Raw genomic sequence first — 12,102 nt, 5'->3', positions numbered from 1 at the left:
CACCCTCTTAGACCGATCGGTTAATTGGAGCACGAAGCAAGAGAACGTTCGACACAGAGTTAACACACATAGAGTTATCCTCATCCTATTTCAACAGAAACTATATATAAATATATACACACACGAGTGAACAGAGGTTGGAGTTGTGGTTTAGGTGGGAGAATAAATTTAAGACTATTATTCTATTCCTATATGTTACGCCACCCTTTCCCCATTTTTGCTGTCCAAAATGAATGGTCTGACAGAGTAAGAATTGAATGCATAAAGCTACCACAAATTCTATAATTTTTGTAAACATAATGGAACCGTCAAAGGGTTGGGGTGATAGTTGTGCGACCATTAAAGAGGACCAAACAAACTCACACTCTTCTCTCTCTTGTTTTAAATATGTTGCCTCTTCTCATGAATCTGAACAAGAAAACTTTTCCTTGGTTGGTTTAAGGTGAAGGAATGGAAGCATTTACCGAGGGAGAGATTATGGAGGCAGTGAGTCCAACTGGGCAATACTTGACAAGCTCTTCACTCAGTATTTACATTCTTGCTGTCATGGAAACTGAGCTTCCCATTATCGATGACTCTCAAACTCTCCCTCTTCTTCACAATCTCTTCCTTCCCATCAACCCTCGTTTCTCCTCCATCATGGTAACCATCTCAACTCTCTACATCAGTTTAACTTCAAGATCTAGATCAGCTCTCATCACTCAGTTGGCAAAGTTTTTTTTTTTCTTTCAAAAAGTGCTAACAAAATGAAAAATGTGTTTATTGCAATTTAGTTTATCTGAAAATTAAAACAAAAATCTAATATATAAATTAATTAAACTTAGGCTTAATTACTGGGATAATTTTCACTTTAGAGATAATGTGTTAGTTTTGTCTTTATTTTTAAGAAGATTTCAATTTGGTTTCTAAATTCATTGATATGTAGATCATATAAAGAACTTGGAAGTTAGATCAAGCTATCTAAACTTTTTATTTACATTTGTTGGACTTTCCATTAACTATTTGACTTCTTGAAGTATTTTATTAAGTTGTAAAAAATTTTTATTGATCTTGATTTCTCTATATGTCTATCTAAATTATTTTAGTTCTTTATATACTTAACTAAACTTTTTCACCGTCATTTTGCAGATCTCTCAAAGCTTTTTTTTTTTTTTCTCTTTTACCAATCCAAATTTTCACATTATAAAATAAGATAATAAGAAAATCCTTATGTATGTAAATATAAGGACAGCAACCCATTTAATAGAATTGAATTTTCATCGACTTTAAAAGTTCTTTCTTTTTAAAGTGCCTTTAATGCATAGTATCCATATAGCATCTGCGTAAATTCCCCGGCATGACTAGCCTTAATTAGTCATATATTATGAAGAAAACCTTCCTAAATTGAGCCATGTTACCCATTCTTTAGCCAAAATACATGCCTCTAATTACTCTACCCAAACTAAATTATACTTACACTTACACAATGCCACACCTACCCATTACATAAATGGCACCACAAATTATCTAATTTAAAATATTTAACATGCATTTATTTATGTAGAATTATTTAAAGTGATCCGATAAAATATGACATAATAAATCCGACCAACATTATTAAGATATATTTTAATATTATATTAAGATGTGATTTTAAACTAAATCATCTTTACAAAATTACTATTGTGATTTATACCGAATAAATTAATCTTATTTCTATTCAAGAAATCCACACCATTTATTATATACCATCATTTTGCTTTATAGTTATTCCTCCACCAACTTTTTCTCTCACTCAAGCCATGGCATTCTTGTATGGGTCTAATATGATAGTTAATGTAATGGAAAAAAAGGGAGAAACAAAATAAAGTGAAAATAAGATGAAAAAGAAGATAACTAGTTGCAGACACATACTTTTGATCAAATCAAAAGAAAATGTAATGTTATGTGTACTTGCATGCATGATAAAATATACATAATTGATTTGATTAGGCATGTATGTACCCTTTTGCTGTTTTTGCCTCCAAGAAAAAAAAAAAAAAACTGAGTATGGATTTGAACAATAGATCAGGGACAAAAATGGAGATAAAAAGTGGAAGAAAGTTGAAGTGAAGCTTGGGGATCATATAAAAGTTCCTAGATTTGAAAGTGGCAATAACTCTTCAAACTTGTTATATGATGAGTATCTTGATGAGTACATGTCAAAAATAGCTGTGGAACACTTGCCACAACATAGACCCTTATGGGAACTTCACATTGTAAAGTACCCTACAAGCAAAGGCAAGGGAACCTTAGTGTTCAAACTCCACCATGCCCTAGGGGATGGTTTCTCTCTCATGGGTGCCCTTCTTTCATGCATGGAAAGAGCTGACAAAGCCTCTCTGCCCTTCACACTTCCATCAAGCCAAACACCCAAAACACGAATCTCCAACACCAAAGTGCCCTTCAAGAGATTGCCCTCCATTTTTCTTCGTACTCTTTCCGATTTTGGATGGAGCTTGTTGAAGAGTAACTTGATTGAAGATGATCAAACCCCAATTAGATCTGCTGCTGAAGACACCAAGACAAGGCATATCAACATCTCCGATGTTTCTTTCTCCTTCGATCTTATCAAGGAAGTCAAATCTAAACTTGGAGTGGTAGGTCAAATCTTTCTAAACTTTCATACATTAAGGTCATTATTACACAGTTTTTAGGATGATAAATCTCACTTCCATTCATGTTTTTCTTAACTTAATTACCTTTTAAATCTCTTTAAAACTTGATTATGTTTTTCTTTATTTAAAAAAAATGATTTTTTGACATAAAACAAGCTGATATAATTGTTAAAAAAATGAATTTTTATATTTGTAAAAAATAATTCAAAAATAAAATAGTAAATATAAAGTGGGTGTAAAAATTTATTGGGTACAAAAAAAATTGTAGTTTCATTATTATTTATATGTATATATTTTCTCATTTACTTAGGTCGTTGGTGGATGTCTTTCTCAACTTTGGCAAATATTGGTCCCTAACTTAATAGTCAAAATTTCAGTTTTCATTAATTTAATGATAATATACATATTGATGTGACATTACACATTGGTGGCAATGTATATAAATATTAAATGTGATTATAACAGTTGAATTAAGATTGAAAAGTAGGAAAATCCATATAGAAATGTACTTTTTAAGCAACCATGTTAGTACATACTATATGAACTAGTTTTCTTTATGTCTAAATATGTTTAACAAGTGTACTAATTATGTTTATTTTTGTTGGGTAATGGTGTCATGGACATGAGGACAGAGCATAAATGATGTGCTTGCTGGAGTAATTTTCTTTGGAATTCGTCTATACATGGAAGAAATGAGTGTGAAATCAAGGGAGGGTCATTCCACAGCACTGGTACTGCTGAACACCAGAAACATTGAAGGGTACAAATCTATCAAGGAAATGGTGGAAAAGAGAAATAGCAATTCTGCATGGGGGAATCAATATGCCTTTTTGCATGTTCCAATTCCAGAACTCACTGATTCCAAATATGCAAATCCTCTTCACTTTATTTGGGAAGCACATAAAGAGATGACCAAAAAGAAAACTTCTTTCGCCACTCCTCTCACTGCCATGCTTCTCAATACACTCAGAAAACTAAGAGGAACTGAGGTACTTTTTTACATATAGGTGTTGGAAGTTCCATATCAACTAGAGATAAAGCAGGTCAATTCAATGTATATAAGTAGGTGTAAACTTCATTTTACGAACCGATTTTGTAGTGTTAAGTTAGATTTAAAGTCCACTTCTAACATAATATCAGAACCATCATTAAAATCTATCATAGCAATATCTAACAGAAATAAAATTAATTTATAGTATTTAAATGGACGCTGAGTTAGACCTAAAATCCATCTCAATTTTACGCTTATTTCGCATTATATTCTTTTTCTTTTCAACTATATGATTATGATGAATCTCTTTGTATTAGGCTGCAGCTAAATACTTGCACTCAACCTTAAGAAACTCAAGCACAACAATCTCAAATATGATTGGACCAGTGGAGCAAATGGCTGTGGCTAATATTCCAATCAAAGGATTTTATTTCATGGTGGCTGGTTCACCTGAGGTATGTCTGGATTTTATTACTGTTCTTCATCTGTGTCAGTAATATTCTTTTTCAGTTAGATTTTTAATTTATTTTTCAGTGTTACTTTTTACTGAATTTTAAAATATATAATATTAAATTTTTTAATATATTTCATAACATTAAAATCAATGTTTATTAATATTTTGTAGTAATTTCAAAACATGCACATGGTGTTCCAGACACCATTTGCTTTATGCATTTACCAGCGACAATTAATGAATGGTGTGTATGTGGGTTTTGTTAGGTTGCACATCAATGCATGTCAACCAATAACATAGACCTAGTCCCCACATATTAATTAAAAGGTAACAGAAATTTATTGACCAATTAAACTAATATTTCTGTCTCTTTTTTTTATTATCATTTAATGTTTAATATAATACTAATGATGTTTTTTTATCAGTAGTATATTCTTAATTTTAATTTACAGTATTATAGGTAAATTTGCTAAAAATTAGCAAAAAATAATTATATCGAGTTCTTGTATTACATTATTATAAAATTTCTGTGATCTTATTTATAAGAAATATCAAGTAAAATTATTATAAATATCAAATTAAAATATCAAATAACAAATTGAATAAAAGTTAAATAATTATAAAACATATTGAAAATAATTTGATTTAATAAAATTAAGAATTATATTTTTAAAATTGAATGAAATCATATAAAAAGATGTGTAATAATAGAAAAATATCTTAGAAATAAAAGTAAATTTTGTAGGATTATACACATTAAATAATAAGAGAGAAAACTCTGGAAAGAGATGTTATTCACTGTACAAAGGATTTATTATATGATTAAATACTTGAAATTAAAAATTAATTTTTTTTACATAAAAACTAAATAAATATATTAAAGTAGACAAAATAATAAAATGTGTATTAAAAAGTTTAAAAAAATTATTTACAAGTTTTCAACTTTTCTTTTTGATATTTTGCTGATATATATATATATATATATATATATATATATATATATATATATATATATATATGATTGTTTTTTCGATTAATTAATCAAACTAAATCATTTTAAGAGAATGATTTTGTTCAATTAAATTGTTTAGTTATATATTTTTTTATTAATTTTGATTGTTTACCTTACCAAGAAAACGGATTAAAGAAAAAGAATTCTAATTTTATTAATATACATTGAAGTGATTTTTCCTGTCATTTACTATTCATATTAAGAAAATTTTAACTATGAATACATGTAACTTTTTCACATTTTTGTTTCATATTTGTTTAACATTTGATGGTTGTTGCAGAGTCTGACGATGACAATCATGAGTTACATGGGAAAGATAAGAATTGCATTTGGAGTAGAAAAAGACTTTATCGATAAGCAATTGTTCAAGTCTTCTCTGGAAAATTCTCTTCAGATTATCATAGAAGCAGCAAGTCAGATTAAGGCATAAAATCAAATATCAACATATATATGCATGCATGCACTAATATTCTTTTTCATATTTTTTACTTTATTTATTTAATTCTGCTGTAATGATTCTGTAATATGATTTTGATTGTGGGTGTGAAATGTATTTATATTGAACTGGAATTGTATCATTAGGGGAATGAATAAGTTTTTCTTTTTTTTTCTTTAAATTCCAAGCATAACTTCAAAAGTATGATGGAAAAGTTTTGTTTTTAATTACTGCATTTAATAAGAAATGAGTTTTTAACTCTATTTCGGCTTAAAACTTAATTAATTTTTTGTTTTCAATTATGTTATATATAACAATTTTGTTGGCTAATATATTAGTAAAACCTATTTAACAACTTCATCCAATTTAAAATAACTAATTCAAATATACGAATTAAGTATTGTAGAAGATATTAGCTTATACTGAAATTAACAGGTAATTTGTTCGTCAAATGTTAATAACATTACAAAATACACACATAAACATAAATAGTCTTTCAAAAATTGTTTCAAATTAAAAAAAAATAATAATATAAACATCACATTGCCAAATATTCGGATAATTAGACCTAAGTTGAAGGAAGCTATCTTCAACAAAAAGGTTGAATCAAGTCATATATTCAAATATTTTTAAAATAAAATATTGTCTTAAAAAAGAAATTAAATTATTTCTTGAAATAAAAAAACTATAATTTCAATTGCTTAATCCAAACATATTATTTACGAAGTAAAGAAAATTCAATAGTGAATAATTTAAATATCATGTATTTTAACTTTTTAACATTACTAAATTTTTTCCAAACACAAGTTTAAGATTTTTTAAATTATATATCTTTCTCATTTCTCTCATAGACAAAGCATATCTTTCATCATCCTGAACAAAAAGAATACACCTTCCGTATTACTTCTTTATGTCCTTTTGTTTTTTAATAGAAAATCAACTATGCATATTCAACTAATCTTTAAATAACCAAAAATACAAAATAAAACAAACAAAAAATTCTAAATTTAAGAAACTAGACTCTAATAACTTGAGTTTCGAAGTTTAACAAACAACACTCAATAAAATATTAATTACAGAATATAATGACAAATGGTTAAAGGATAATACTGAATAAGTGTTTATTAGATATAACAATCTATCGATAATATTGAACAAGATAAACATTTATAAAGAATACAACACTTGAAGTGAATTCTATCTAAACATAAACAACGTTTGGTATAATGGAAACATAGTCCAAGTAATCACTATGCTAAATGGTGATGCTTAGGAATCAATATCCAAACATGTTAAGCCATTATGCATCTAATAGAACAAATCATTTAAGATACTAGGATCACACGCTAAATGTCATAAAACGATACATAACTATCCAAAATCTCAAACATGTCTAATGCATAAACATAAAAAGCACCAAACGCTATAGAACTCTTAACATAGTGTTTAATCACCATTGTGCTTGAACAAGAGATATATTGTCTGAACAATGTGACAAAGTGTCTAAGTGTTAGCTTTGACTAAGCATAACCAAACGGTGCACTAGAGCTTAGACAACATTATGAAACATGCGTATAAAGTCTCCTTGAGGGTTATCAAAATATGTGCTTGTAATCAAACACTGATTGTGTTATGATATTTAGAAGTGAATTAAAACACTTATACTATTTAGTTCAATTGAGTTAAACGTTCTAGACAATTGTCTAGGAGAACTAGAAGTGGTTAAGAATAGTTGTATATCAAGAGTGGTTAAACTCGTACTAGTCAAGATTGGCTAAAGGAACTAGGAGTGGTATTTAATACATGGGAACCAGGAGTGGTTTATAATACTTGGAAACCGGGAGTGGTTGATAATACTTGGTGTATACTAGGAGTGATTTATACTCATTTGTAATCTTTGAAAAATATCAGTGGAACCCTTTAAAAGTTCTTGTGGGAGACTGAATGTAGCTTAAATTAAGTGAATCAGTATAAAAATACTTGTATCATTGCTTCCCTTATTTATAACATTTTCCTAAAACGCTTTATTAAAAACACACGTATAAGAACTACCGCAGACCGTCTAATCCCTACAATAGTTATTAAGCATTGATTTGCAAAAGAGTTTAAAAGCATTATTCAAACCCCTTCCCCTTTCTAGTGTCTTTCCTATATTTCAAATTCTACCATTGTAGTTAGGACAACTCCTAAAACTGTTTCACAACTTCATTTGATATCCTATGTAAAAGTTTTCTTCCATAGTAAATTAAATTTTAAGTGTAAAAAAAGTAAACTGAAGAAATTTTTTTAGGTTCAAAAACACATAATTTAAAAAGTCAAAATATGTATTTCAGATTTATTAATACATATTTTTACCTTTAGAGTTATATGTTTCGGAACTTCAAAAGTTTGTTCTAATAAACTTTCTAGAATGATATACAAACCATGTATTCTACAAAGTTTGTTGAAGAAAGTCTATGGTTTAGTCATTTTGAAACATCGATATTATTATTGAAGAATACCTTTACCTTCTCCTTCCTCATAGAACATGTTTCTTCTTTACTCCTTCCTATTTCTCTAGCCTTAAGTTCCCTTGTTCATGTTCCCTCACCATGTTAGACAACCACCTCAATACATTTCATACCCAACCCCTTCAACAACCATTTCCATGAAGCCACTACCATGACTACACAAGCTCTTCACCATCAACAACACCTGTTAAGACAAGATCGTCTAAGAGAAAGACTAAGATCGCCTAAAGCATCTCTGCACTAGTGGAAAAACGCTGTTTAAAGTCAATTATTTTGGGCTTTTAACGTCAGATCTCGAACCGACGTCTATTCGAGTGACGTTAAATGAGACGTCATACCTTATAGGTCAGACGTCTATATAGACATCTGACTATATAGGTCAGACGTCTGTATAGACGTCGGACTTTATAGATCAGACGTCTAAGTATTTGATAGGATCTTTCTCCGCTTGAGGCCTCTAGAGTTGCTCCTAGGTTATGGTGATTCGAGTTTACAACTTTATATTTTAGTTGAAGAGAATGGATTGTATGTACTTATTTTGTATTGGACGGTTTTGATAATGTAGTGGAGGGAATTGGAGAAGTGCAAAATGCAAGAAACCGCCATCCAAGAACGCTGCCTAAGGACATGAGAAAAACTACACAAAAACTCAATGAAAGCGCATTTTATTCAGTTCAAATGAAAAATAATTCATCAAAGAGTAATGTAATCAAAGTAAAATTAATTTTAAACGGTGCAAAAGTGAGAAAACGAACATGTAAAACGTAGCCTGTGCAGAGAAAATGCGAGGAAGATGATGAACAATGAGTGCGCGTAACTACTGCCTCGCCTTCGCAGTGTTTTAATGCAGACATTTAGACGTCGGTTCCCCTTACAACAGACATCTAAAGTGCTATAGAAGTCGGAGTGGCGGGATCAGACGTCTAAATGGAGTCAAAAAATGACTTTTTAAATTTTCGGACTGAGTATTTAGAAGTCGGTTCCCGCCATAACAGACGTCTACAGAAGTCGGTTCCCCCCACAACAGACGTCTAAAGTGCTTTAGAAGTCGGAGTGGCAGGATCAGATGTCTATATGGAGCCAAAAAGTGACTTTTGAAATTTTTGGGTTTAGGGTTTAAACGTCGGTTCCCCCAATAACTGACGTCTAAAGTGCTTTAGAAATTGGTTCCCCCATAACAGACGTCTAAATAAAATAAAAATTTATTTTTTATTAACTTTTTCGTTTAGTTTTGATGTCTATTCGGGGGAGCCGACTTATATGAGGGCCTATAGACATCGGTTATGAGAACCCTGACGTCTATAATATTATAGACGTCGGGGCCCTCTTAAGTGACGTCTATATTGGTAATTTATTTACGAAAGTGCCACCGATCATTAATTTACGTCAGGCTCCCGCTTAACTGACGTCTAAGGAGTGACGTTAAAAGCCAATTCTGCACTAGTGCTGGTTTTGAAGTTTAACAAACAACATTAAAAAAATAGTCTTGGGTAATAAAAAATATAAAAATATAAAAGAGCATAAACACACAACAAATTACATTCTCCTATGTAAACACTAAAAGTCAGAGATCACAAATTCATCTAGATACGTGATGTTAACGTCTATATTAGAAGCATTTATGCGACAAGCCTAATCAAGGTTATGCCTAAAGCTATATAAGGTGTTAAACAACAGAAGAGATAATCTAAAATAACATAGGAGCACAAAAGAAGCCCACAAACAATAGGCATAAACCATACATTCTCAAAAACAACAAGTACAAGAAATATCCAAGTGAAACTAACAAAACACTAACCACAAGAGTCGATCAAGTAAGAACTATCTCACAACACACATTACCTAAAGAACTTAATGTGAAAAATATTAGAATATACTCTTAGCCTAGAGGACGACACTTCATCCTTGAGAAGAATACAAAAAGTGTCATGCAACTAATCAATACCGTAAGAAGAAAGGAAGTTTGATAAGACAAAGGTTAAGATCGTCTAGTTAATGGAAAATCTTTTTCACAACCTTTCTCATGTAGCACTTTCGTCGAGTACAAGATTTTTCAAGCAGTTATTAAACACTCGACCTTGCAATTGGTTTTAAGCAATAAATTCTTTTCGAGTGTTATTCAGAATATTCATTGTAGTGTTTGTAAGGACTTCCTTTTAATGAACAATCTTTTAGTATGGGAAACTCTTATATTCAAAACTAAAACGCGATTGTAGGTTTTATAAAAACAAGTGTTGAGACAGAAGTAATTAATAAATGCATATATAGTTTTATACTAGTTCACACCAATTGAGCTACATCCAGTCTCTTCTATCCTTAGAGGGTTATTACAACTAAGTATTCTCACCACTCCTGGTATCTGATAAGTTAAAAAAAGTAGTAAATTTTCATATAGAATTTTGGCACTTCTGTTTTAAGTTGTGTACACTTGTATCAATTTTCCCCAATCTAAGAAAGATGAAACGTAATCATATATTTCCGAGTTATTGATTAAAAGGAAATCATTTGATCCCTATTTTGTATATGTTCCAGGTAAGTTAAGAGAGTAGAAAAAAAAAAAGAGAAAAGCAAATCCTGCAACAATTCGCCCAAGTTAAAATGATCTGATTAAGCAAGATTCGTCCAGGAAACCATTACTTTAAAAGTCATTCCCGCTTAAGCGAGAATAGTTTAGCTTAAGCGAGAATGACCTATCTTCTCCAAGAAGTTTCTTCTCACTTAAGGGATAATCAGCTAGCTTAAGTGAGAATTCGTGTAGTATATATACTCATGAGTCAAAGAGAGTGGCGGAGAAAAAAATCACAGAGTTATTGAAAGAGTTGTTCTTCCACTTTAGCTATAGGATCTTCTTCTTCATCTCTTAGAATGCTAATGGCCACCATGAGTGGCCGATCTTTTCTCTTGGGATTGAATGTAATCGATTCGAACTCGGATGTAACATAGTGATATTTATATATAGCATTTCTGTTTTTATTCAATATTGGTATTTTTGTTCTGTTCTTAGTGCTTGATTCTATTTGATCAATAGTTTCATGAATGTGGGTTTTAGACGTGACTAGAAAGTATTTCTAAAATATGATCTGAACAAGAATACTTGATATCCTGTGATGCTAGGGATAGATTTCAGTTTATCAATTGCTTATAACACTTGAATATAATGTTGGACAATTTGTTGGATATGTGAGGAATCAGTATTCAAGGAACTGATCTTATGAATTTTATACACGAGGAATCACTATAAATGACTTCTGTGTGTTACATCAATATTGGTAATTTCAGTTGCTATATGTTTATATTCATTCAAATTGTAGATGTGTGAGATAGATGAATTCAATCCCAACTTCTCATATTAAACTTTCTCTAACTTATTTGCTGTTATTTTCTTACTTTCACGCAACATAGTATAAATTATAAAAATCCATTATGAATCAGATTGAATACCCTTGTACATATGGTTTTTGAGATAAATTTATCTATTTAATTGAAGTTGTTCCTCATGGGATCGACACTTTTACTTAAAAATCATTATAATACAATTGACTATTGGTACGCTTGCTAAAAGATTCAACAGTATCCCTGAGTATTCTCACCACACCTGGTATCCTTGAGTATTCTCACCACTACTGGTATCCCCAGTCAACAAATAACTCTTGTTATCCTAAACTGGTTGAGTTTCACCCTTTTTTGGTTGTGCAGTATTCTTCACCACTCCTGGAATCCCCAATCAGGGAATAACTCCCGTTACCCTATACTAGTTGAGTTTCACCCACTCCTGGTTTTCAATAAGCAATCTTGGCATCCCCTAATACACTGCCTAGATCTCCTTAATTCTCCTGAGTTATATAACAAGTGTTTTAATTCTCTTTAGAATTGCAATCAACTGATTGCTTACAAGTTGTTTAGATGATTACTTTCACAGAGAGGATATTTGTTCAATACAACGCTGTTTACAGATCTGATAGATGTTTCTCTCTTTTCTTTTTTCTTTTTTCTCTCTTCATACAAATAGTAAGCAAATAATACAATGAGGCTTGAGAATGTTGCTTGACTTTTCTTTTTCTTT

The 12,102-nt window shown here is 30.5% G+C and overlaps 1 protein-coding gene across 1 annotated transcript; it reads left to right on the top strand.

The window, feature by feature from the left end:
- Positions 1–329: 329 nt before the first annotated feature.
- On the top strand, positions 330–5,702 carry LOC106764096 (O-acyltransferase WSD1). Its single transcript, XM_014648325.2, has 5 exons — positions 330–642; positions 2,046–2,618; positions 3,269–3,625; positions 3,945–4,082; positions 5,374–5,702. The coding sequence occupies exons 1-5, from the start codon at positions 451–453 to the stop codon at positions 5,521–5,523; spliced, it is 1,410 nt and encodes a 469-aa protein (XP_014503811.1). The 5' UTR covers positions 330–450; the 3' UTR covers positions 5,524–5,702.
- Positions 5,703–12,102: the final 6,400 nt, after the last annotated feature.

The sequence above is a fragment of the Vigna radiata genome, chromosome 1, assembly GCF_000741045.1.
Source record: "Vigna radiata var. radiata cultivar VC1973A chromosome 1, Vradiata_ver6, whole genome shotgun sequence".
Taxonomy (NCBI): domain Eukaryota; kingdom Viridiplantae; phylum Streptophyta; class Magnoliopsida; order Fabales; family Fabaceae; genus Vigna; species Vigna radiata.
Note: the sequence above shows the minus strand (reverse complement) of the source record. Positions and strands in the feature narration are given on the sequence as shown.